Source organism: Rhinopithecus roxellana, chromosome 19 (genome assembly GCF_007565055.1).
Source record: "Rhinopithecus roxellana isolate Shanxi Qingling chromosome 19, ASM756505v1, whole genome shotgun sequence".
Classification (NCBI taxonomy): domain Eukaryota; kingdom Metazoa; phylum Chordata; class Mammalia; order Primates; family Cercopithecidae; genus Rhinopithecus; species Rhinopithecus roxellana.
The window spans coordinates 54,845,622-54,868,945 of record NC_044567.1 but is presented as its reverse complement, the minus strand read 5'-3'; the positions used below and the strand labels follow the sequence as shown (position 1 = coordinate 54,868,945).

The window sequence follows — 23,324 nt, the reverse complement described above, 5'->3', positions numbered from 1 at the left end:
AAAAAGGAAACAAAATCTCCCAAAGTGCTGCCAGGGTTGACAATTATAACTCTCATAGGTCATGGTTTGGGGAACTTTTTTCAAACCAAAGCATTCCTGAGCACCAAAATAGGAGGCCCGTGACGGAGCTGCCCGGCTGAAATGCAGGCATAAAGTCTGCAGGAACTCAGTGTGCAGAAATTACCCAAGAAAAGGACGGGGCCTTGGTATGGGGTACAGAACCCCCATTCTTGAGCCAGGCTGTGTCATGGAGAGAATCCCAGGACTTTGGCTCCTGAAGCTCTGACTCCTCACCTGGCTCCATTTAGAGGCCCATGAGCAGCCAGCCAGGCCAGCCAGTGTCAGCCCCAGCCTCAGCCTCAGCCTCAGCCCCAGCCCCAGCCTCAATCCCAGCCTTAGCCCCAGAATGCGGCTGGGACAGGTGAGCAGCAGCGGCTTACTATCCCCAGAACTGCTGTACGAGGATGTGTTTGCTGTGTGGGAGGTGATCTGGGCAGCCAGGCACATCTCGTCGGAGCACTTTGTCCTGTTCATCGCCCTGGCCCTGGTGGAGGCCTACCGAGAGGTCATCCGCGACAACAACATGGACTTCACCGACATCATCAAGTTTTTCAACGGTACGAGCTGCTCCAGCCATCCCGGCTGCCGCAAGCAGGGGTGTGGAGGCCCCCACCTCTGCCCTGCACACAGTTGGAGGGTTCTCAGGAATTCTGGGGGCCCTTCCCCAAAGGCAGGGATGTCAAGAATCTAGCAGAGCAGATGGAAACAGAGCAAGGTAGTCAGCCACTCCCAGCCTGCTGCTTTCTCTGGGCCTCCCTACAGCTGTCCGTGTTTCCCCCCAGAACGCGCTGAGCACCACGATGCCCAGGAGATCCTGCGGCTCGCCCGGGACCTCGTCCACAAGGTGCAGCTGCTCATAGAGAACAAGTGAGCTGGGGCCAGGAGGCAGCAGCCGTACAGAGCCTGGACCTCGGGCGCCTGGGCTCCGGCAGGGAGAGGTGCAGGGGAATCACCACCCAGACCGCCCCAGCCACCAGCCGACCCCACCTCTGTTCCTGACAAAGTGACTGTGAGCCTGGGATCCGACTCCCGGCAGTGCTGACCCTGCAGGGCAAGCCAGGGGCCAGGATGCCCTCAGATCAGGGCCAGGATGGGAGCGGCCAGCCTCAGGGAGCAGCTGCCTTGGGGGACACACCTACTCTACTCCCCATGATAACGGGCTATAGTGGCCTGGGCCCTACTTAGCTGGGGTGGCAGAGGGGAGAGGCTCCGTGCTGTGTCCCATCTGAGGGTCCCTTTGCAGCCCCAATATATTGTGTGTGCACCAGCCCCAGCTGGAGCAGCCAGAAATGCTGCCGGTTTAGGCATATGTCCTGGGTGCAGGAGGCCTGGGTCGCCTTCAGGCCGCTCCCCTGAGATTCTGGGGCAGTCAGAAGATGTGGGCCCTGGGCGGGAGCAGCCCACCTCAGCAGCACTGCCACTGCCTTTGGCCACCTGAGGTGACCCCCAGGCCTCCTGGCCCTGTACAGTGTACCTCTGTGTGTCTGTACAGCCTCACTCCTGCCACCCCACCCTCGCGTTCTGCATTAGGTACTTCTCTGAAAACCACGTGTAAGTGACGCTCTTGCCATTGGATGATCTGGAATGCGACCGGAGCACTTGCTCTGAGGAATGCCAGGGTGATTGTGTAGGGGAGCAGTCTGGTCACAGCCTCCTCTCAGGGACAGGCCTCAGTTCTGGGGCAGCCCACTATCTGTCACGGACATCTGCTGCGTCCCTGGGGCTGGGGAAGGCAGGGGATGCATGGGTGTCCCTTCTGTCCCTGGTGAGAAGCAAAGCTAGCTCTGCCTTCCACATGCATCTCAGGATGCCAGGAGGCCTAGGAACCCAGAAACCCCCTTGGAGGAGCTGTGTACACGGGGCTGCCAGGAAGGGCATAGCTCCTGCCCCCAGGCCTAGGCATGCTGCTTGCTTGGCCATCCCCACTTCCTCCTCCACCCCAACACATGCAGGCTAGGCCTTGCCCTGGGACCTGGAGGCCCTGCCTGGGGCTGGGCCTGTTCACAGCCACCAAAGTCTGGCAGACTCTGTATTTGAGAAACATGACAAAGGGCCCTGCACCCTTCTGCACCCAGGACAGCCTCCCAGCCCAGCCCTGCCCCCGGGCATTGCACAGCCTGTCTGGGGGCCAGACCATCCTTGTTGTCCATGAGTCCTCGGCCTCCACCAAGCACGTGTGGCCATCGTGTGCCTGCCTTAGTAACTCCGTGGTTTTGTGAGGAGCAGAGTGTGTATGGTTTTTGCCTCAGAAACTATACTCTTCTGTGTAACAGACCAATAAACAGCGTTTGTCAACACGGACGCCTCTGGGACTAGACACTGAGAGATCACATGCCTTCTTTAAGCGCCACAGTTGGCCAGCCCCAAAAGGCGAGGACAGCAAAAAGTACTAAAGTTTCTAAGAGAGAGGTACCCCAGCCGCCAGTCTGGAGGGTGTGGGCTGGTCAGGAAGTCGGGGTGATTTGATAGCCAAACCTCAAGTACTCAGCACCCTTCAGGGGACCTCACCCCAGAGTCATGGCCCCATCTCACGATGACCAGTGGCCCCTCTAGCCTGTGGATGAGAGAAGGTCCCTGTCCCATCCCTACCCCCTGCCTGCCCTCCTGACCAGGCTGCAATGAAAAACTGGAGCTTGACTATGCCACTGCAGCCGGTGGCGACGGAGCTGCCCTGTGGGTGTGGCTCTCACCCCCTGAGCACTGTCTGAGAGGCCTGAGGGGAGTGTCAGGAGGAGTCAGACCCTGCTGAGCTATGGACAGGCCCAGCTGTAACAGGTCTCCACCTCTCTTCCTGCCCTTCCCCAACCGGAGTGCTACTGGTCCCATCGTCGATGGCTCCAGGGAGAAGACACCAGTCACCCAACATGTTTTCTATTCTAGAGGACACTGGCTTCCTGGACGTTAGGGCCTGCTGTCCATCACTCAAAGCTAAAGCCCATGGTCCTAGCAGGCTGAACCCAGCTTTATTTTATATATATATATGTATATATGTATATATATATGTATATATATGTATATATGTATATATATGTGTATATATGTGTATATATGTATATGTATATATGTATATATATAGAGAGAGAGAGACAGACGAAGAGTCTTGCTGTCTCTCCCAGGATGGAGTGCAATGGTATGATCATGGCTCACTGCAGCCTTGAACTCCTAGGCTCAAGCGATCCTCCCAACTCAGCCTCCCAAGTAGCTAGGGCTACAGGCGCACCACCATGGCTAATTTTTATATTCTTTTGGTAGAGGCAGAGGCTCACTGTGTTGCTCAGGCTGGTCTTGAACTCTGGCCTCAAGCAGTCCTCCCACCTTGGCCTCCCAAAGTGCTGGGATTACAGGCTTGAGCCACTGCACCTGGCCCTGAACCCAGCTTTTAGGAAAGATTACAGACTAGTGGCCAGAGCTGCCCAAAGAAACCAGTTGACGCAAAGAGCTCTGGGGCCAGGGAACTTGATGAGCCCTTCCGGGGAACACCCCCCACCCACCAGCTGACTGTTGCCTGGAGGAATCAGAATTCCCTTTGCTGCGACCACCTAAAGGGAATTTCATCTAGCCTGGGAGTAACCCAGTTCCTTCACACACTTCCATCCTGCCCTACTCCCCCAGACTACTGGACTGGGATCCTGGGACCAGAGGGAATCCCGAATCCAAAACCATGGGACAGCTGGGGGCAGGAAGAGCAAGCAGCACAGCGGGCTCTCGAAACACCATCTCGAGGAACCTTCGCACTCATCTCGAGGAACCTTCGCACTCTGGAAAGTCAGGTCTTCCTCTTACGGAACAGGAGCTGGTAAACGGATGCACCTGGATTCATACTTGATCCTGACCACAGGCCCCTTTCTTACAAGCTTCAGCTGAGCTGTGGGTGAGGGAGAGCTTTTGAGTACAGCTTCTGCCTAAAGAGTTAGTGACAGCCCTCAGATGACAGCCAAGTCATCACTGCCAGGGGAGGGTCATTTGTGTTCCCAGTGGGCACAGGGCCTGGCACGGAGTACGCACCCAGGAAGGGTTAACCCTCACCCTACATCTTCCCTAAAGCGGCACTAGTGGGCTAATGGAAGTGACCCAGCTCTTCCGGGAGCTACCAGCAGAGGGAGCCCGCATCTCACAAGTGAAAAGGGCTGTGGGGAGGGCTGGATTCAGAACTTTCATTTTAATGTTTTAAAAATTTTTTGAGGCAGAGTCTCGCTCTCTCTCCGGGGCTGGAGTGCAGTGGCAGGATCTCGGCTCACTGCAGCCTCCGCCCCCCCGGTTCAAATGATTCTCCTGCCTCAGCCTCCTGAGTAGCTGGCACTACGGCACCACCACGCCCGGCTCATTTTTGTATTTGTAGTAGAGACGGGGTTTCGCCATGTTGGCCAGACTGGCCTCGAACTCCTGACCTCAGGTGATCCGCCCACCTCAGCCTCTCAAAGTGCTGGGATTACAGGCGTGAGCCACTGCGCCCGGCCTGAACTTTTTGAAGTCATCCCTTCTCTTTCAGAGAACAGGATCCAAGACACCACTCCCTTCCTCAAGGGTAACCCCTACCCACCCCACCTCAGGAAGAGACGCAGAGTCTGTCTCCCCTGCGGGGACTGGGAGTCAGACAGGTACTGTCAGGGTGGAAATGAGAAACTGGGTCCGCTCAGCCAGCCTGGTCTCCAGCAAGGCCCAGCTAGTGGCTCCCTGACCTCACTTCCCACACCACCACCTCCCAAGTCAGCCTGCCCAGGGAGAGAGGACAGCCGCAGGGACAAGGGGCTCCCAGGCCGGCTGAGAACATGGCTCTTTGGCCCCTGACCTCCAGCCTCTTCCCGGTGTTCCTTTCCCTTAGAGGACAGCTTTATGGACTCTCCGACCGACCTGTCATAACCACACCCCAAGCAGCAGCTTCTCAGGAAGCTCTCACCCTCCGTGCCCAGATCCTGGGGCAACTCCCCTGTACCTTTTTTATCGGATCCGAGTCTAGGACTGGCCCCGGGTGCCACAAAGGGTGGCAGATGCTGGGTGAGAACTCTGTACCCAGTGGAGAGGTCTGACTGCAGCTCCAGCGAAGTCTCCAGCTAGCCGTGTGGCCTCAACAAGTCACTGGGCCACCTCAATCCTGTTTCCTTATCTGCCAAAATGGGGCTAAGTCTTGCTTATTTACTTCACTTGGCTGTTGAAAGATGAAACAAGATAATACTTATAAAATGGTCTGAGGAAATACGAAACTGCAGAAGTTTCAGACCGACCAGAACTGGCATTTTCAGAGCGGCGGAGGCACCGGGTCAGAGCTGCTTGAGGACTCTGCTGGGCAGACAGGGTTGAGACAGGTGATCTCGCCGCTCCTGCCGCATGCTTCCCTACAGGCCTCTGCCTCCTTTTGCAATAAAATGACCCAGATGCTGCAGGCTGGCAGCTCCGTCTCAGGTTTCAGTGCAGGTTTATTTCAGTTTTATATTTTATTCCAGGCAAGTGCTTATTACATGGATAGTATTCATGTCTCGGTAACTAAAGTCTTGGAGCATGAACAGCCACTAGAATACAGTTCAATAGTAAAAATACAGTATGTACAAAATTAGGGTTTTTGTAGTTTTTTTTTTTTTTTTTTTTTTTCCCACACAGCAGATGTATCCAAACACATAAAAATCTCTACAGTCTGGGGTCGCTACAGTTTATATTTCAGGAAACAGAGACAGAGTGGCCGAGTCCTCACTGTAAACAAGGGCCACCTCTTTGGGGGTTGGGGGTGGGACCCTCGGACGGGGGGAGAAGCAGCTGTTTCTGGAGAGAGAAGGGGTCACGGTGACCCCCAAGTTACGCTCCAGGCATTCCCTGCCTTTGGCCCCCCCAAGGAACCAACCTCCCCCTCTCCCCGAGGTAAGGACTCCCAGCCAGTGAGCCACTCTCAACATCAAAAGGTAAAACACGCATGAGAGGTAAGATGTGTGTGTGTGTGTGTGCGCGTGTATGTGTGTGTGTGTCCCAGGCTGGAAGGGCTAGGGAGGGAGTGGCAGGCGGTCCCACAGGGTGAGGACAGATGTGGTCCTGACAGCTCTCAGGGGGAGATGCCCAAGGAAGGGCTGGGTGGTGGCTGCCCACTTGGGCACACAGCATCACAGCGTTCACAAACAACAAGAACAACAGCAACACCCATCGTCACTAATCTGGACATAGTCATTCGGCACTAGATTTGCAGGCCCCCACTGCTGGGGGACAGGGACGGGGAGGGGCAGCGGGTGGATGATGAGGTATCTGTGCAGGCCCAGGGGCCACTGGCCTCAGGATGCAGGGAGAGGTGGGCAGGCTGAGGGAGGGGCGAGCTCCACACACTGACCGTCCGGTGGGTCAGACCTGCCATCGCTGTCACAATGGGAATAGCAAAGCTGGCTCTCCCAGAGCCAGGGGGTCTGGCGGAGGTGGCTGTGCTGGGGTGGGTACAGGGCTCAGCCTCTGAGGGTGGTGACCTGGTTTGTAACTGTCCCTTTACCCACACCAGGAGAGAGAAATGAGGAAACAGTCCCCTGGGAGATGTCCAGGACCAGGAAGGAATGGGAAGGGAATTCTTAGGCATCTAAGGATTCTTTATTTCAAAAGAAAATCTATTCAAGACCTTTGCTGACCTCCTCTGTGCCTGCAGGGTACTCCAGGAAATCCTCAACTCTGTCCCCTCCCTCCTGGCCCCCTCGCCTGCCCAGGTCCCTGCCCCAGCCCATCAGTGTGAACTTCACACCCAGGGACACTGGCTTCCTCCCGCTACACTGAAAGGCCACTGGTGTGTGTCCAGGTGGGGAGCGGAGCATGTCTGACACAAGGCCACTTGTCATAAATATCCACATACAAGGAGAGACCAAAGCGGGCTGCCCAGGCAGAGGCAGAGGAAGCCACGCCCTAACACGGAGCCCCTGACTCCTGCCGGTTCCACGTTCAGCCCTGTCCTTGACCCAACACAGGACCTTTTCTCAGAGAAAGGTGGTGCTGCCCAGCAGCTCCCCAGGGAGGGCCCACTCAAAAGTGCCCCCTGGAGAAGCCGGGTGTGGAGGGGATGGGAGAACACAGGGCTGAAGCAGAAGCAGCAGCCCTAGCTCTGGCCCTGTTCTGTACAGGCCCCCAGGGTTGGTCTGGGGACAGGCTTAGGGCTTAGCTAAGCCGCTGCGTTTTTACCTTTCTGATGCCTCAATGATGTGGCTTCTATGCTCCTGGAAAGAAGACCAGCTGCTGGTCCATGTCTCTCAGACTGTAGGAGGCGCCCCAAAGCCCACAGGCCGCCAGGCCCAGCTGTCCCTCGGAGGAGTGCCCAGCACTCAGCAGAGATCAGAGATCAGGGGCTGAACACAGGACAGCGCCCCTCTTTGCTGCCTTCTGGAAGCCAAGAGCCAAGCCCAGAGCTAGGGACTGGGGACAGATGCCCAGTGGCTCTCGTCCCATCCAGACCCAGGCGGCAGGAGACAGGGGAGGGGGCAGGACAGCCGAGCCCTTCCTTCCCCACCTCAGCCTGCCCTTCTGAGGTCCAGAGCCCAGTGGCAGGGCTTGGGTTGAGGACACAGGAAGCTTGGCAGTGGCTGGGTTTGGTTTATTGTTGGTAGAGAATCATTTTAAGTAGTTTCTACGGTAACGAATCACAGTGACTGCAAACGGGTCAGAGAGCCCCAGGCTGGGGCCCCACCTGTCTGGGTGGGACTCCAGACCAGCCACTTCCTATGATCTGTCACCTGTGCTCAGAGCAGGGCCCCTTATCACCCCAGTCCGCAGCTTTCTGGGCCAAGTGGCTTCGGTTCTGCTTCCCCCATTTCCCCTGCAAAGACCTGGGAAGAATACACTGAAGCTCCGGAGGAAAGCCGGGGGCCTGGGCCACCTCACCAGACAGCAATAGCAGCAGCAGCACAGGAAGGTGGGGCAGGACAGGGGAGAAGTCAGGGAGCGTGATATCCACATCGCACTGATTTCCAAGGACAGGGAGGGGAAGCAGGAGCGGCGCTGGGGCTGGCACTGGGCCGGACAGGTGGCACGTTCCACCAGAGTCTCGCATTTTCTCAGAGTCATCTTACCAAGTCCTAGTGCAGCAGGGTGGCCCCCTGCCCTGCGCCCAACTCCCTGGGTGGCCCTTCCCTCCCTTGGCTCAGAGTCTTTGCACCCCCTTCCCCTAGGAGGCCTGGGGGTGGGTGGGGGGGGCGGGCCTGGGCCTGGCTGGAATGTGTGGAGCTGGTGGGTGAGAGAGTGGGGGACAGGTCCCCCTCCCTGTCCCCACTGGGGGCCTCTGAGTGGCCTCGTCCTCAAGCCAGCTTGAGCGTGCTGACTGGGAAGGAGGGCATGGTGACCATGGTCACAGGGTTGAGCACGGTCTGGCCCACCAGCTGGGGGTGGTGCACCACCTGAGCCCCCACGGCCGGCTTTGCCATGACAGTAGCCGGGGGCCCCAGGCCAGCTGTGCCGTTCACTTGCTGGTGCGAGAGGGTGTGGGCGATGTGGCTCACTGCCACGGGCTGGCTCACTGCCACGGGCTGCGGGTACAAGGGCAGCTGGGAGCCCAAGTGGGCCACATGGTTGAGGGTGGCAGGGTGCACTGTGATGTGCCCAATGGGGGGTGTGGCAGGCGCCAGCTGCACAGCAGGGCTGGGGGCCGAGGGGGCGATGTGGGCGATGTGCTTGCCGCCTGGCCCCTGCAGAACGTGGTTCACAGTCTGGATGACTGAAGCGTGAGTGGTGGCTGTGTGGGCGATGACCGTGGAGCCGCCCCCAGCCGTTGCCACCAGATGGGCCGGAGCTGGCACCAGTGTCTGGGCAGGGGCAGCCGGTGGGGGAGGAGGGGCTGGCAGAGGGGTCTTCTGCTGTGGCTGCTGCTGCTGCACGGGTAGGTGGGCAGGAGACAGGGCCACGGAGTGAGGGTGAGGGTGCGGGTGTGGAGGCAGAGGTGCAGGGGTGGTGCTGGGGGGTGGCAGGGTGGACTTCAGCAGCTCCGGCTGGGGACGATGGCTCAGCTTAGGTGGGCCCAGGCCCGCCCGGTCCTCCTCCATATCCTCGTCTATGTTGTCCTCACCCTCTGTGGGGAACACGGGGCAGGAGCAGGTCAGAAGGGCGGGGGAAGCAAGCGGCTGGAGGCGTAGATGCTGGTGGGGGCGTGGGAATGCGAGGGGGCTGGGACTGGGGCCATCTTTTCTAGTAGGCAAGAGCCTGGCCAGGGATGCTGGAATTTGACGTGTAACATCTGAGGGCTGTGGGGCCAGCGCGGGGGCTGGGGCTCACCAGAGGCGGTGGAGGTGGAGGCCTGGTCATCCTCGGGCTGGCCCGTCTGCCGCAGCACGCGGTCAATCTCCAACACGTCCATCCACTGGCTCAGCTCATGCTTGAGCTCTGCCAGCCGCTGTTGTGTGGCAATCTTCTCCCGCGCCAGCCGCTCCATCTCATGCTCGTATTCCTTCTCCTTCCTCTTCAGGGACTGGGGTACAGAGTACGGGACAGCAGAACACCCTGAGCAGCAGCCTTGGGGCCCAAAGTCCCCACAAACCTCTCCTATCAGCTGGCCCAGAGGCAAGTCTGTGGCAACCAGGGGACCCAGCCTGACGGGGGCTGCTGGAGACCACACCTGTCCTGATCCATGCCCCTGCCCAGGGGGGCCCAGCGTGTGTGGGCTCGCTCCACTCCTCCCAGGGAGTGTGGGCTCTTGGGACGGGCCCCACTGGAGCAAGCTCAACCAGGCGTGCGGGTCCTTCCATGTCCTCCACAACTCATCCTCAGGGCTTCTCTGCCTCTGGCCCCATCCCTCCCCCAGCAGCCTATCCACTTTCCACACTTCTGCTCGGTCACTGATGCCATGGGCTACCCTCTACAGAACCCCAGGATCCTCCGCTTCGACCTCCTGGTTCACTTGTCTCCCTGGTAACTTCAACATCCTTGGAGGATGACCCAATAGGCAGTAACACGACCTCGCCCCGTCTCATCTCCAGGGATCGCCTCCTTCCTGGCTGCTGGTCCGCACCTGCTCCCTGACCTCCTGGACGACTCTCCACTGTGCGCGACGCTTCTCGACAAGGCTCCACTTACATGCTGCTCCCCATCACCCTGCCCACTGCCCTCCAGACTCCCTGGGCTGAACCACCCCCAAGCCTAGGAATGTGCCCCCGTCTACACCTGTACTTGGGCTAAACAGATCCATGAGAAATGGCTCTTGCGTCCCATGACCCAGCTCCCCTCCACACTCAAAGTCTTTCCTGTGCTCCGACCTGACACTCTTTTAAATCCTACTCTTTTAAGTCTCACAGACCTCCCTGCTGGCAGCTTTCTGCCCAGGCACGTCATAACTGCTATGTCCACCAGCAATGCCAACACGTGTGTCCTTGCTGCCTTCCGAGTCCCTTTCTTGGCCTGCTCTTGAGCTCCTAGCTTCCCAGGCTTACTGGTCATGTCCAGGTGCAGGGCCCGCGGGCTCTTCACATACACAACTCACCAGCTGGCTTGGTTTTCCTCCCTGAACCCCGTCTGCCCTCATCACACATGGATCCTCCTCTCCTTACCCCCTAGATCTTATCTGCCCGTGCTCCAAGACCACATCTGAGCCCCTACCTCCCCCACTGTCCTTCTGTATTTCACATCCTCCTGCCTCCAAGACCTTCTGGGCACCGCACCATTTTTTTCCAGGCTGGTTTGCATTTGGGGTAGATTTTTGTTTTATTCCCCTCCCCCACTCTCCCTCAATTTTTTTTTTTTTACTGTTTGTTTTTTTCAAACAGTTTCGCTCTTGTTGCCCAGGCTGGAGTGCAGTGGCATGATCTCGGCTCACCGCAACCTCTGCCTCCCGGGTTCAAGAGATTCTCCTGCCTCAGCCTCCCAAGTAGCTGGGATTACAGGCGTGCACCACTACATCCGGCTAATTTTGTATTTTTAGTAGAGACAGGGTTTCTCCATGTTGGTCAGGCTGGTCTTGAATTCCCGACCTCAGGTGATCTGCCCGCCTTGGCCTCCCAAAGTGTTGGGATTACAGGCATGAGCCACCGCGCCCAACCTACTGGTGTTTTATCTTTGATTCTCCGTCACCCCTCACCCCTGGTTCTCGTCTTTCTTGATCAACATCTTTTCTTGCCTCTGTCCCCTTCTCTCCCTGTATCTCTCACTCTCCTCCAACCTGGGGGGCAGTGGTGTGTAGGAGGAGCCATAGGCCTGAGAGTCCATCTGCTCTCCTTCCTGGAGCCCAGAGGCAGGAGAAGGGGGTGGCATCTCCAGCCCCCTAGCCCTGAGGAAAAATAGGGTTCTTCCCACTCCACCCCTCCCTTTCTCCCTGCACCAGGACTGGGCCACTTCTGGTGGGCAGTGGGTCCCAGATCGGCTCACACTAAGAACGTCAAAGAACTGCAAACAAAATTTCTATTAAATTTTGTGTCTCAGGAAAAAAAAGCGGGGGTGAAATGAGAAGAGCCCCATCTGCCTGGGCAGTAAATACGAGGCTGTCAGATAGGACTTCATCAGGAACTGGCTCATACAAAGTCTCTCACATATATATGTTTTGTTTTTCTGTCTCAACACACACTGTCCCTGTCCGAGCTGTGAATGAAGGTGAGGATGGCTGCATAGTCTGTTTAGATCCCAGAGCCCACGGGCGGCCAGGAAGAGCTACGCACAGGGTGCTTACTCAACCCCAGGGGAAGGATCTGGAAGGGTGCTCTCCCGACTCCTAGTGACCCTGTTGCTTTCCACCTCTGTCCTGTCTCTTCCCTGAATCACAGGGAGAATGACAGTAACCCATTAGACCCAGGTTTCCCTGCTTTCATCCCCTAGGGCGGGGGTCCCCAAACCCCAGGTACTGGTCCGTGGTCTGTCAGGAACAGGGCTGCACGCAGGAGGTGAGCGGCGATGGCACAGGACCACCTGAGCGCAGCCTCCTGTCACATCAGTGGGACATTCGATTCTCACAGAGGCAGGAGGAGTCCTGTGAACTGTGCACCCCAGGAGTCTAGGTTTCGTGTGCTCCTTAGGAGAGTCTGACTAATGCCTGATGGGAGGCAGAACACTTCCATCCCGAAACCAGCCCCGCCCTCCCTCTCCATGGAAAAATGGTCTTCCAGGAAACGACTCCCTGTTGCCAAAAAGGCTGGGAATCGCTGCGCTAGGAGCACTTTCGCTGTTCTGTAGCAGCTTTTCCTGACCAGGCCTGGCAAAGTCTCTGACCCCACCCACCAGTGAGGCCAGCTTCCCACACCCCCTGCACAGATTTCTGCCCTCACCAGTGACAGGTGTCTCTAACCATTAGGGCCTGCAACACATAACCCAGGTAAAGCCCTGCTCTGTAGTGGCCTGAAACCTGGCAGCTCGACACTTCTGTTGCCAGTCCCAGGCCACACACAGCCCGCTCTGTCATTCTGGCCTTAACAGTTTCTCTCCATTTTCTGCTAGGAAGACAGTAGGAAACTGCCTTGCCCCTACACACACACACCTCTGTGGCTTTTATTTTTTTGGAGACAGAGTGCCGCTCTGTCACACAGGCTGGAGTGCAGTGGTGTGATCTTGGCTCATAGCAACCTCCGCCTCCCGGGTTCTGCGATTCTCCTGCCTCAGCCTCCCTAGTAGCTGGGATTACAGGCATGTGCCACCAGGCAGGACTAATTTTTGTATTTTTAGTAGAGACAGGGTTTTGCCATGTTGGCCAGGATGGTCTCGAACTCCTGACCTCAGGTGATCTGCCCCGCCTCGGCCTCCCAAAGTGCTGGGATTATAGGCGTGAGCCATCCTGCCCAGCCTGCGTGTAGCTTTTCACCTGGCTCTGAGGCTGTATCAAGGGGCCGTAGGTGAGTCAGCTCTCACTTGAACCTGGCTGCTGGGGGCTGGAAGCAGCAGTCCTGAACTCAACCCACCTGTAGGCAGGATATAGTTCTAGGCCAGGGAGTGACATGGATCAAAAGCTTCCTCTTCTCACCTAGTCCAGTTCTTCACAGGCCTAGAGGCCCCTGCAAGATTTCCCCAGGGTCTAACTTTAACCCACATTGCTTCATTCTAAACCCATTTCCTTTCTGCGACTACCTGGATGCACACTTTGGTACCTATTTTTCTTGTCTCTGTTCACTTTTCTGTGGCTGTCTTCAAATCTTTGACCACCTCTAAGCCACTCTGGATTCTGGCTGGGGACCACTGCCTTCTTCCCACAGCTTCCTGCTCTCAGCATACAAACAAAGCCCCCAGTCTTCACAGCCCCACTGGTCTCTCCAGGACCAACTCTTGACTCAGGCCATCTCTGAGTGACAACCCTCCTGACCATGTTCGTGTTTGTTCTTAGAGACGGAGGTCTCACACTCTGTGGCCCAGGCTGTCCTCGAACTCCCTAAGCTCAAGCGCTCTTACTGCCTGGGCCTCCCAAGTAGCGTAGCTGGGACTCAGAGGCGAGCCACCGTGCCTGGCTTATTTCCAAAAAGCATCCTGTTCCCTCCTGCTGGGCTGCACCTGGGCTCCTGGCCGCCACTTTGCTCTGTCCCACCCAGACTTATCCTGCAGGTCTCAATGTCCTTTCCTCGGGAACAACTATCCTCCCTCCCCAGAACAGTTCCGGCCGCTCGGTTCCTATGATGCCCATACGGCGGTCTTCTGTAGAGTGACTTGTTCATCATCTGCCACAAGACCCAGCCTGGGAGAGCGCAGACCCAGGCTTTTTAACCTGCTCGCCACCCTTTGTCCAGAAGCAGACACTTCGCTAAAAGCACCTCAATGAATAACTGAATAAATGGTTTGTAGACAGGCCTTTGAGTTTCCCGCTTCTGTGACCAGCACCAGAATGGGTGTCCCTTCTGGACAGCCTGGGGCCCACCCCGGCTCCTACTTCAACGGGCCCAGCAACTCAAGAGCTTCCTTCTGCGGCTGCCGCTGAGTCTCCTTCCGATTCATTTCCAAACCCACACGTTACGCAAGGCGCTCTCTGCAAGTAGTATCTGCAAAGAGGAACTCGCCATGCCGTCCTTCCTATTTCTCAAAAGTCATAGCTACATGAATGTCGGGATTGCCAGGAAGTGTCTGCATGAACACCCTCAGCCAGCCCTGCGACTAAACTACAACCAAGCCCACATTCTGCAAAACCATTCCAGACATAAACCACCGGCCTGTCGCGGCCTCCGGGCCCCTGTCCCGCTCGGCGCCCCGAGGCCCCACCCCGAAGCACGCGCGCACCCACGCGGCCACGGCTTCCCTGCGTCACCCTCGCCAGCCGCACCGCCCTCCGCAACTCGGGAGCACCGCCCCCGCCCGCTACAGCCAATCCGCGAACCCGGCCCCGCCCCTCCCGGCTGCCCGGAAGCGGCCTGGAGGCGCGCCAGCTCCGCCCCTTGCCAGGAGGGCGGGCGGAAGGGCGCGTTCGCAGGAGGCGGGGAGGGAGCCGCCCGCCTGGAGCAGTCGCGAAGCAAGCAGCGCCTCCGCCCCTCCCTCAGCAAGTCAGGCTCCGGTTACCTCAGGGCCGTGACCCCGCGGTCGAGGCCGGGGGAGGGGCGGCGCCCCGCGGCTGGCTTCTCGCGCGCTGGACCCTCCTCGCCACCCCTCCCACGGGGCCCGTGACCCCGCGCGGCCCCCGGAGCTTCCTCAGCGGGTGGACAGGGGGAGTCCCGACTCGCCGGCCCCTGCCCCACGCGGGCTGGGAGCCCCACGTCCCTCCATCCCCAACGGCTCCCCGTCTCGGCGGCCGCCGGCCCATCCCCCACAGCCTCTGGCCCGGCGCGCGGAAGCCCCGCCGGTTTCCAGGGAAACCGAAGCTCAGGCCGCCATGGCAACTGCCTGACGTGGCGGCGCCCCCGGCCCCAGCGCTGCAGAGGGAGCGACGCCCAAAGGGAGGAGACGCGCAGCCGGGAGGGCCCCGAAAAAAGGGACCCCCCCCTCCCCCGTTCTTAGCCCAGGAGGAAGGAAAGCGTGACGTGTTTCAGGCTCGGCTGCCCCGGGGCTCTTTGCCGCCCAGTCAAATCGCAGTTTTCCCCGCCATAGGCGTAACCCTACACTCGGGCCGTGGCGCCTCCACGCGCGCTCCGAAAGGACCTTTCTCCTCCGGCGCACATGGGGCTCGGCCCGCGCCGCAGCGTGGACGGGGACCACGCCCAATCCTCCCCGCAAATAGCGACAGACAATCGGGCGGAATCTGGGCTCCCGCCCAGGCTCTGCGGCCGGGGAGGAGGCGCCGGGCCGCCCCATGCCCTTCCCTCCGGCGGCTTCACCGACACGCGCGAACGGGAGCCGCCACTGGGACTCACACCAAGCGTCACGGTGCGCGCCTCACGGCCCCCGGGATACCAAGGCTGCGGGGGCTCGGGAGCGGCGGGGGAGGGGAACCGCTCCCTCCTCTGCGCACGCGCGCCCTCGCGGGCAGGGAGCCCCGCTGACGTCAGCCGGGCCATGTGCTCAGCGCCCGCGTGGAGGCGGGAGGGAGGCGCGGGGGAGCCGCCGAGGCGGGAGGGCGGGGCGGGGAGCGGCCGGGGGAGGGGCGGCAGAGGGAGGGCGGAGGAAGCTGCGCGGCGCCGGCCTCCGGGCCCCATACCTGGATGTACCGCAGCGCCGTCCGCAGCACGCTCAGATTGGACGTCTTCTTGTCATCCACGTTGGGGATGTTCCGCTTCAGGGTCTCAAAGCACTCCTTCAGATGGGCCCTCCTGGAGAGAGGGGCGAGCGCCGGTCAGCGGTGCCCGGGGCAGGGCTGGGATGGGGGGGGCAGGGCCCGGGGGAGCTGGGGCCGAGGGCCGGCGGGGCCCGGGCAACACACGCACACACACACACCTGTTCTTCTCCAATTTGTTGTGGACTTCTCTGGTTCCGATCCTGAAACCCAGACAGATAGGAGGCTCAGGGAGGAGGACTCGATGAGACAGCCTTCCTGATGACCCGCGCCGCCACCCCCCAAAATTGCCACAGGCTGTTTGTCCCCAGCATTGTCTCAAAGCAGCATGGGAGATGTTCGCCCTGTGCCATGCTGCGCCCACTCCCTGGAGGGCACATCTGTGCTCATAATCACAACCCCTGTCACCCTCCGTCCCACCAGGAGGGAGACAGGAGGGCTCCTGGGACTCAGAAGCAGCCGGTTGACCCCCGCCCTCACCCAAGAGGCCCATACTTTGTCCAGAGGACTGGGAATGTCATAAGCCTCAGCCTTGGAGGGCGTTAGAAAACACAGAAGCCTGGGAACAGGGGGCAATGGGACATTCCTTCCCAGGATAGAGATGGGCACAGTGAGGAGGTGTTCAGATGAAGGGGGCACTTCTAGGCTGGGGAGACAGAACACACCTCTGAAGCCCCAGCCGGGGAGGGTACCTTGTCCTGCACACAGCCCAGGGGATGGGCAGCTCTCCTATTCATCCCGGCAGCCCGACCCTGCCACACCCCACTCACCCCCCTGGCCTCTTCTTCTGTTCACTGGATTTGACTTCTTCAGCTGGTGCCAACTTCAGGGTCCCAAGGGTGGGTGGGGGCGGCTGCTGGGGGGCCAGCTGAGGCTGGACTCCAGGGTGTGGTGCTATGGTCAGGATAGGCGTGGGGAGGGGCTGCAAAGGCTTGGGGCTGCCAGTGGGTGGAATGGTGGTCTTCGAGTCCGGCAGTAGGGGAGCAGGGGTGGGCACCTGCGGCCTGCTGGGCAGGGGGGCAGGCTCCTTAATGCTGAGTCCAGGGGTGCTAACCAGGGCTGGCTGACGAGGCGCCAGGGGCAGAGGCTGGGCTGCCGGGGGCAAGGGTGGGGGTGGGGGTAGTGGCTGAGGGGAGTTGGTCACCACAGGAATAGGAATGACAGTCAGTGGGGCAGGGGTGGCAAGTGGTGGTGGGGGTGCGGGTGGGGGAGCCGGCGGAGACAGAGGCAGGGGTGGTGCCTCAATGCGGGGTTCCTCCACAGGTAGGGCATGTGCCAGCCTTGCCAGGCTATTGGCCTTCTTCTGCTCCTGCTCCCGCTCCCGCTCCAAGCGAAGCCGCTCCTGCTCCTCTACGCAGAGAGAACACAAGGGGGGGGGGGGTCTCAGCAGGGCCCCAGCACTGCAGTCCTAAAGAGTCCTCGGACCCTAGCCCAGTCAGTACTCAGTGATAGCCCTGCTCAGCGAGAGACTCCACAAATAGCCTACCAGTCCAGCCAGGCACAGGGGAAAGCGCAGGGGGCGCAGCAGTGAACAAACCGAGCAGACCTGGTCCCTGCCAGCAGGGAACAGGAGGACAGTCACGGGGGCTGATAGTCCAGGCTGCAGGCAAGACAGGTGGCCGTGGAAGGGAAGGGTGGAGCAGAGCTGTCAGAGGGTGCTGCAGGCCACCTGCCAGCCTGCAGGGTGATGAGGAGGGCGGGTGAGGGCAGCGAGGGTCAGGAGCCACAGGGCTGAGGTGGGAGAGGCGGGCAGAGGCCCAGCCACCCAAGACTTCGCACCAGAGAAGGGGGTGTGCTGACAGATCCCAGCTTCCCTGGAAGGCGTTTAACAATGTTTACCAAGCACCTTCTAGAAGGCAGGCAGTGCCTGCATGGCACAGATGAAGGCAGTGAAGCTCAGAGAGCAAAGTGATTTGCTGCAGGTCCCACAGCAAGCCTCCTGACCCCTGGAGGACACTTGCCTCGCACACATTCACAGTGCCTGGATTGTCACAAGAGCCCCACATCACATCACAGGCAGGACAGGGACACCACCCTCATTTCACACATGTGGAAACAGCCCAGCACTCCTGACTCCGAGGCTAGGTCCCAATGCCTGTTTTCCTCAGGGACCATTCAACAAACATACTTAGTCCCTCTCTGACCCTTGTCGTGCCGTAACTCATTTCTCCGAAATCCCCAACATCCCCACCATCAGCAGCAGCAGCGCCAGCATGTCCTGTCCTCCAGGCCCAACGCATCCTCTGACATCCTCAGTGACACCTGCTCAGCCTGAGACACCACAAATACCCAAGCAGTCCAGCCAGGCACCGGGGAAAGTGCACCTGCCTGGTTCTGGGTGAGAGAGGGCACCTGAGGAGGAGGAGGCATAGCAGCGACCATTTCTCCCAAAAAAGAAGAGACTGGGCTCTTCAGTAGGGGCTGAGCAGGGCAGTGCACCCCACCATCCGCTCAGCATCTCTGCTGAAAGCCCAGCAGGAAGGCAAGGCCCACTCAGGAGCTGGCTGCGCACAGGGGAAGGGGAGGCACCTCCATCTCCAGCCTGCCCCGTCCTCTCCCAGGCCCCACCATTCTGGTTCCCTGGCTACGGGGCTGGCCCAGGCCCTTGGAGTCTACAGCCCCCAGGCCAGGGAGCCGCCGGAACAAGCAGCCCTCTCCTCTGGCCCCAGATGCCGCGCTCCGCTGACAACGCAGCAGACAGCTCGGGCTGGTGGACACGCCCCAAACACCTGGGCAAGGGGTGGCGCGGGGGACTGGAGTCGGCCAAGGCCCCTGAGGAGGGGAGCACCCGCCTCCCACACTCTTACTGGCTCAGAGGCCTCAGAAAACTTGAGGTCTCAGGCCCGTTGGCCAATCAACAACTGGAGTGTGAGCCAGGCCTGCTCCCAGCCCCGCCCTCCCGAAGAGGGAAGAGGCCAAGGAGGAAGCGGAGGGGGAAGCGTCCTGGGAGGGGAGGCCTCAGTGGTTTCCCAGCAGCCAGAGTTCAGGGGCTGGGCCAGCCAGCGGGCCTCTTCCAGATCTCCCTAGCCCTTCGGGAAGGGGCGATGCCAGGCCGGTGCAGGCCTGCTCCAATGCGGGGCACTGGAGGTTACCTTAGGTTACCGCCCGGGAGAAAACCAGCCCTGCGCTCCCGCTTCCCACAGACCACACTGGCCAAGCAGCCTGCTGAGTTCCAGTGACAGGGCCCTTCTCAGTTGGGCGCAGCCTCAGTTGTCCCCAGCCCCTTCCCCTACCCCAGGAGAAGACTCTGGATCCCAGGGCTTAACACAGCCCCCACCTCCATTCCTTTGGCTGACAGACCTAACTTTTCACTGGCCTTGAGACCTGTGCTCCACTCTCTATAGGCAGAGGGACGATCAGGGCCCTCCCTGAGTCACAAGGACAGGTGGGACCCTAGAGTGCAAGCCAACCCCCATTCCCCATATTTTAAAGCAACCCAAAGCTCACCTGGGAGGTAGCAACCTCCTTCTCACCTGCCCTCTCTCACCCAGAACCAGGCAGGTACACCTCACAGGTGCCAGGAAGGACCCAGTTACACCTGGAGCAGCATGAGAAAGTTCCAGGGGTGGTGAGGAAGAGGAGCTGCCCGGGGCCAGATCCAGCCCACCAGAGCTTCCTGCCCCTTCCCACCCAGCGGCAACCCTCTCCCTGTGCACTGGAGAACCGCCAAACTGGTGGTGGCTGGTGCTCCCTCAGGAGCACCCTGTGCTTAGGCTCTTTAAAAGAATGTTCTGTGCATCCACCAGACAGTGCGCCCCCTCACATGCCTCCCTGGGCTCCCCCCAGAAGCTACCCCCAAAGAATTTAGCTCTTCTGCAGTGACCCAGGGGCCAAAGCTTCAGCCCACACTCAAGAGCATGGGCAGTGTGCTCCCTTCAACCTTCCCAAGCGACTGTTGCCCAGGCACTCTGCAGGCACAGGGCTGGGGTGGAGGAGTCCACACTGGTGGGCCCCAGCAGCCACAGGAATTCTCCCATCTGCTCGATAAACAGGGGCTTGGTGTCTAAGGCAGGCCCAGGGTAAGCCTTGGAGAGTTGGTCAGAAGCCTCTGGACACTCCAACCAGCTCCCTCCAAACAGGGCAGAAGAGTTGTATCTGAGCCACCTCCATGAACACTGGGAATGACCATGCCAGGCCCTCCAGCTGAGCATCAGGACAGCTCTGCCCTTTCCTCTCTCTCTCACAGGCACACAGGTCTGCAGGGTCCTCATGTGAGCAAACTGGCTGGTCTAGGTCAGAAACCCATGCTTGCGGTTGAAAGGGAGAATGGACAAGAGGATCCCTGTCCAGAGCTGGTCCTAGGTCCTGGGAAAGGGTTCTGGTCAGCAGGTTCATCTACCATGTCCTTCCCTCCCGTTTGCCCTGCCCCAGCTCAGAGGACAGAACGTCAAGAGGGAGAAGAAAATGAATTCTGGAGGTGAAACTGCTGGGACCGGTTCTGGCCACCTGTACATGAGTTTTTGAGTAGATCTGGCTTTCCACACCTACTCGTCTCCAAAGACCTCTGACCAACACCAAGAAGCGGTGACCAGGCCGCTGAACTCGGCCTAAACACAGTGGATACTCGAACTGCAACGTGTTGGTGCCGGCAGCAGCTGACTTAGTCTCTCCGAACCTTGTGCACGGTCTTCCTCTGACCCCTGTGCCCAAACGTAGGACATTCTTGGTCACCACAGGCACTCCCCACTGCCAGACCCTTCTCTGGACCACCAAGGCAACAGGCGGGGAGTGTTGGTGACGTCCCCGCCCATCATTTCTGCAAAACCCAGGCATCTGGGTCTCACATATCTCCAGTGACTCTTGACCTTGAGAGGCCGGTCGCCCCGACTAGGCCGGCGGCCCCGCAGCTCCCCCGCCCCTTGCCCGCTGCCGCTCCCCGCTCCCCCCATCACCGCCCGCCGCGGCGGCAGCACACGGCGGCGCGCGCGCACACAACACACTACTACCTCCTGCATGACTCATCATTGAAGCAACAATAGGCAGAGAGAAAGGAAAGGAGGGCGAAGCACTCTCTCTACCACAACCAACCCTGCCGCGGGATTCTGGGGGGCGGGGAGGGCACAGGAGTCCCCGGGTCCTGCACACACACCGTTCCAGAGCCGAGGCTCTGGCAGTACCCTGGAAAAGGGAGGTCTTTCCCCCCAGCTCCTCTGCAGCACCCTGAAGCCAGGGACCACCAACAGGGCGCGTGAAGATAGGAGTCATTAGTCTCTTCCCTTTAGAGGAAGCGCCGAAGTTTCTTTCTCAACCTGGCTCATTCCAGCGTGGCCCCGGGTAATGCCAGGGGGCATGGCTGGAACGTTTTGGGGATCAGTGGAAAAATGTGAGCTCTAAATGTCTCGTCGCCCTGCGATTCTGAGGGTTTCCCTTGCTCTCGGGATCAAATACAGGAGGTTAGGGGCGAGAGCCGACAGGTGAGCTCGGCTCCTCCCTCGCAGGGCAAAGGCACCTCCCAGGTGCCCAGAGGCCGGGACCCGCGTCCGGGCCCAACCCAGCGCAAGGTCCCTTGCCAGCCCCGCCCAAGCCCCGCCCCCGGCCGAGCGCGAGGCGGTGAGGAGGGGCCGGGCCGCGCCGTCCCCAGCAGGAGTGTCCCCGGTGCACGTGGTCGGGGGCGGAGCCCGTCCACGTCACCACCCGGTGTAACCAACGGGCTCGGAACGCAGACACACGCAACATTCCAGGCGAGAGCGGGTTTGGAACGCGCAGACACGCCACATTCCACACTGGCTAAAGCGGGGTGCAGCGAGGGGGACCCGGGGGCTGCCCCCCAGCGACCCGCGGGCCATTTCGCAAACGCCCAAGTAGCCCGGCTTTCACCCAAACCCCGGACGCGCGGCCCAGCCCTGCTCTGGGAGGCGGGGTCAGGCGGGGCTGGCCAGGATCATAAGACACGCGATGTCATTTCATTCTGCAAAGGCCGCCTCCGCCCCAAGCGGCGCGTAGATCTGCCGGGAGCGCCCCCCGCACCCTCCCCACGGGGCCAGGGAAGCCGAAGAGCTGCTCGGCGTAGAGTAGTCCCCACCCCCACTCCGTTACACACACGCCCACTCGTGTGCTATACACACGCCCGTGTACACGTCCGTTCATCTGCTTTTCCCGAGGCTCACATCACACATCCCCCGTGCACACACGCACGCACACGCGAGCCTGCCACCCCCACGCAACACCATTCCTCACCCCACCCCCCGGCTCACACATCCTCAGTGCCACCGAGGGCTCCGCTGGCCCACGCAAAAGCAGCCCCCCACGGAAGGGGCACAGGAGTGCCAGGCAGCCGGGGTGGCGCCCGCAGGTGCCAGGTCCCTCGCTGCATGTTAATGACTTCATTAATTTCACTGCCCACATCACCCCTCCCCGGGCAGCGGCTCTCGCGGGGAGCCGTGCGCTGCCAGGCTCCGCGGGCCGCCCGGGAGGGGGCCCTGTCCGCGGTTTCGCGTGGGTTCGGGTACCGGGGTCACTCGCTTCCCCTTCCCCGGTGCCCCAGGGGCCCAGCCCGGCCGCTCACCACGTGCTCTCTGTTGTTGCTGCGCTTGCCATTCCAGGAAGCGGGCCGCCTCCAGTAGCGTCTCTATGCTCATCGCGCCGAGAGCTGCCGGGGGCGAGCCGGGGCCGAGGCTGCGGCCCGCGAGCCGGGCACAGGTCAGGCTGGCGGGCAGGCAGGAGGGAGGGATCACCTCCGGGGGGCGACAGGGCTGGGCGGCGCAGTGCACTCCGCAGGGAAGAACGGGGGACCACGGGGAGAAAAATCAATGTCTCTCAAAATATTTGCAAAATATAAAATTGCAAATTTAAAAAAATGGGTGCAAAAAAAAAAAAAAGGCCGCACTGCCTCTCTTCTTCCCCTCCCTCTCTACCTCCCTTCCAATGCCTCCCGCCCCGCGGCCCCCGGGAGTCCCGCCGACAAGAAAGGGCTTTGCAACAAGATGGCGAGGAGGCACCGACACACACAACAAGGGAAGGAGCCGCGCTGCCCCCGGCCGCCGCCCCCGCTACTACACCGGGGCCACAGCCAAAGCCCGGACCGGAGCCCCCGCCCGCAGGGCCGCGGCGTCTCACGAAGGGAGGGGCGGGTCCTGCGCTGCTGGCCCCGCCCACTGGAGCCGGCGCGCGCACACGTGGCCCGGGCAGGGAGGGAGAGGTCAGAGCCGGGTGTGCGCGCCGTGGTTCCGCTTTCCAGTTGGCCCCGCCCCTGCTGCAAGCCACAAGTTGGGCTGGGGCGGCGCGTTTGGGTCGTTCACGACGAAATCTGTCCTGCTGGAGGGAGGGAAGGATGAACAATTCAAGATTTAACGGAGCTCCAATCAGGATATTCCGGGTCAGGGAAACCTTGGGAATGGCAGAGACTGGCCTGACCCTGGGTCTCCACGCTCCACCCACTCGCGACCTAAATCCCGCAATCGCCCGGCTGTCGCAATTCCCCCGGGATCCACCCCTGGGCGGAGCTGCCGGCGGCTGGAGACTGTCAGAGAACCAGCGGAAGGAGCGGAGCGAGAGTCCGGCTCCGCGTTTTGTCTCCGTTCCTCCCCCCGCAGTGCGTTCGCATCCTATTAGGCGACGTCACCGGGCTGCGGGCCAATGGGCGGGCAGGACAACACGGCATGGAGCAGCTCCACATGGACACCCCGCGCCGCCAGCCTTCGGTTTAAAGGGCCAGTGTCTGCAGGTCACATTCGCGGGTGCGGATGGGGCCACTGGGCGAACCCAGGGTGGGACGCCGTAAGGGAAATCC

The 23,324-nt window shown here is 60.4% G+C and overlaps 2 protein-coding genes across 5 annotated transcripts in view; one reads left to right on the top strand and one right to left on the bottom strand.

Annotated features, from left to right (window-relative positions):
* Positions 1-2,358, top strand: part of SGSM2 (small G protein signaling modulator 2) — a 44,171-nt gene extending 41,813 nt beyond the window's left edge. For all 3 annotated transcript variants that reach the window (XM_010388500.2, XM_030922770.1, XM_010388499.2), the window contains 2 exons: positions 450-617; positions 843-2,358. In XM_010388500.2, coding sequence (XP_010386802.1) covers positions 450-617; positions 843-931 — 257 coding nt within the window. In that variant the 3' untranslated portion in view covers positions 932-2,358. The remainder of the gene's footprint in view (positions 1-449; positions 618-842) is intronic.
* Positions 2,359-5,456: 3,098 nt separating this feature from the next.
* On the bottom strand, positions 5,457-22,515 carry MNT (MAX network transcriptional repressor). Of its 2 annotated transcripts, none has more exons than XM_010388491.2 (6): positions 22,101-22,515; positions 16,366-16,945; positions 15,757-15,798; positions 15,521-15,632; positions 9,274-9,466; positions 5,457-9,070 (listed from the first exon to the last, which is right to left on the bottom strand). In XM_010388491.2, the coding sequence occupies exons 1-6, from the start codon at positions 22,171-22,173 to the stop codon at positions 8,304-8,306; spliced, it is 1,767 nt and encodes a 588-aa protein (XP_010386793.1). In that variant the 5' UTR covers positions 22,174-22,515; the 3' UTR covers positions 5,457-8,303. The 2 variants fall into 2 exon arrangements, with proteins under 2 accessions (XP_010386793.1, XP_030778634.1); XM_030922774.1 differs by lacking the exon at positions 22,101-22,515 and adding an exon at positions 17,787-17,911.
* Between the last annotated feature and the right edge of the window lie 809 nt (positions 22,516-23,324).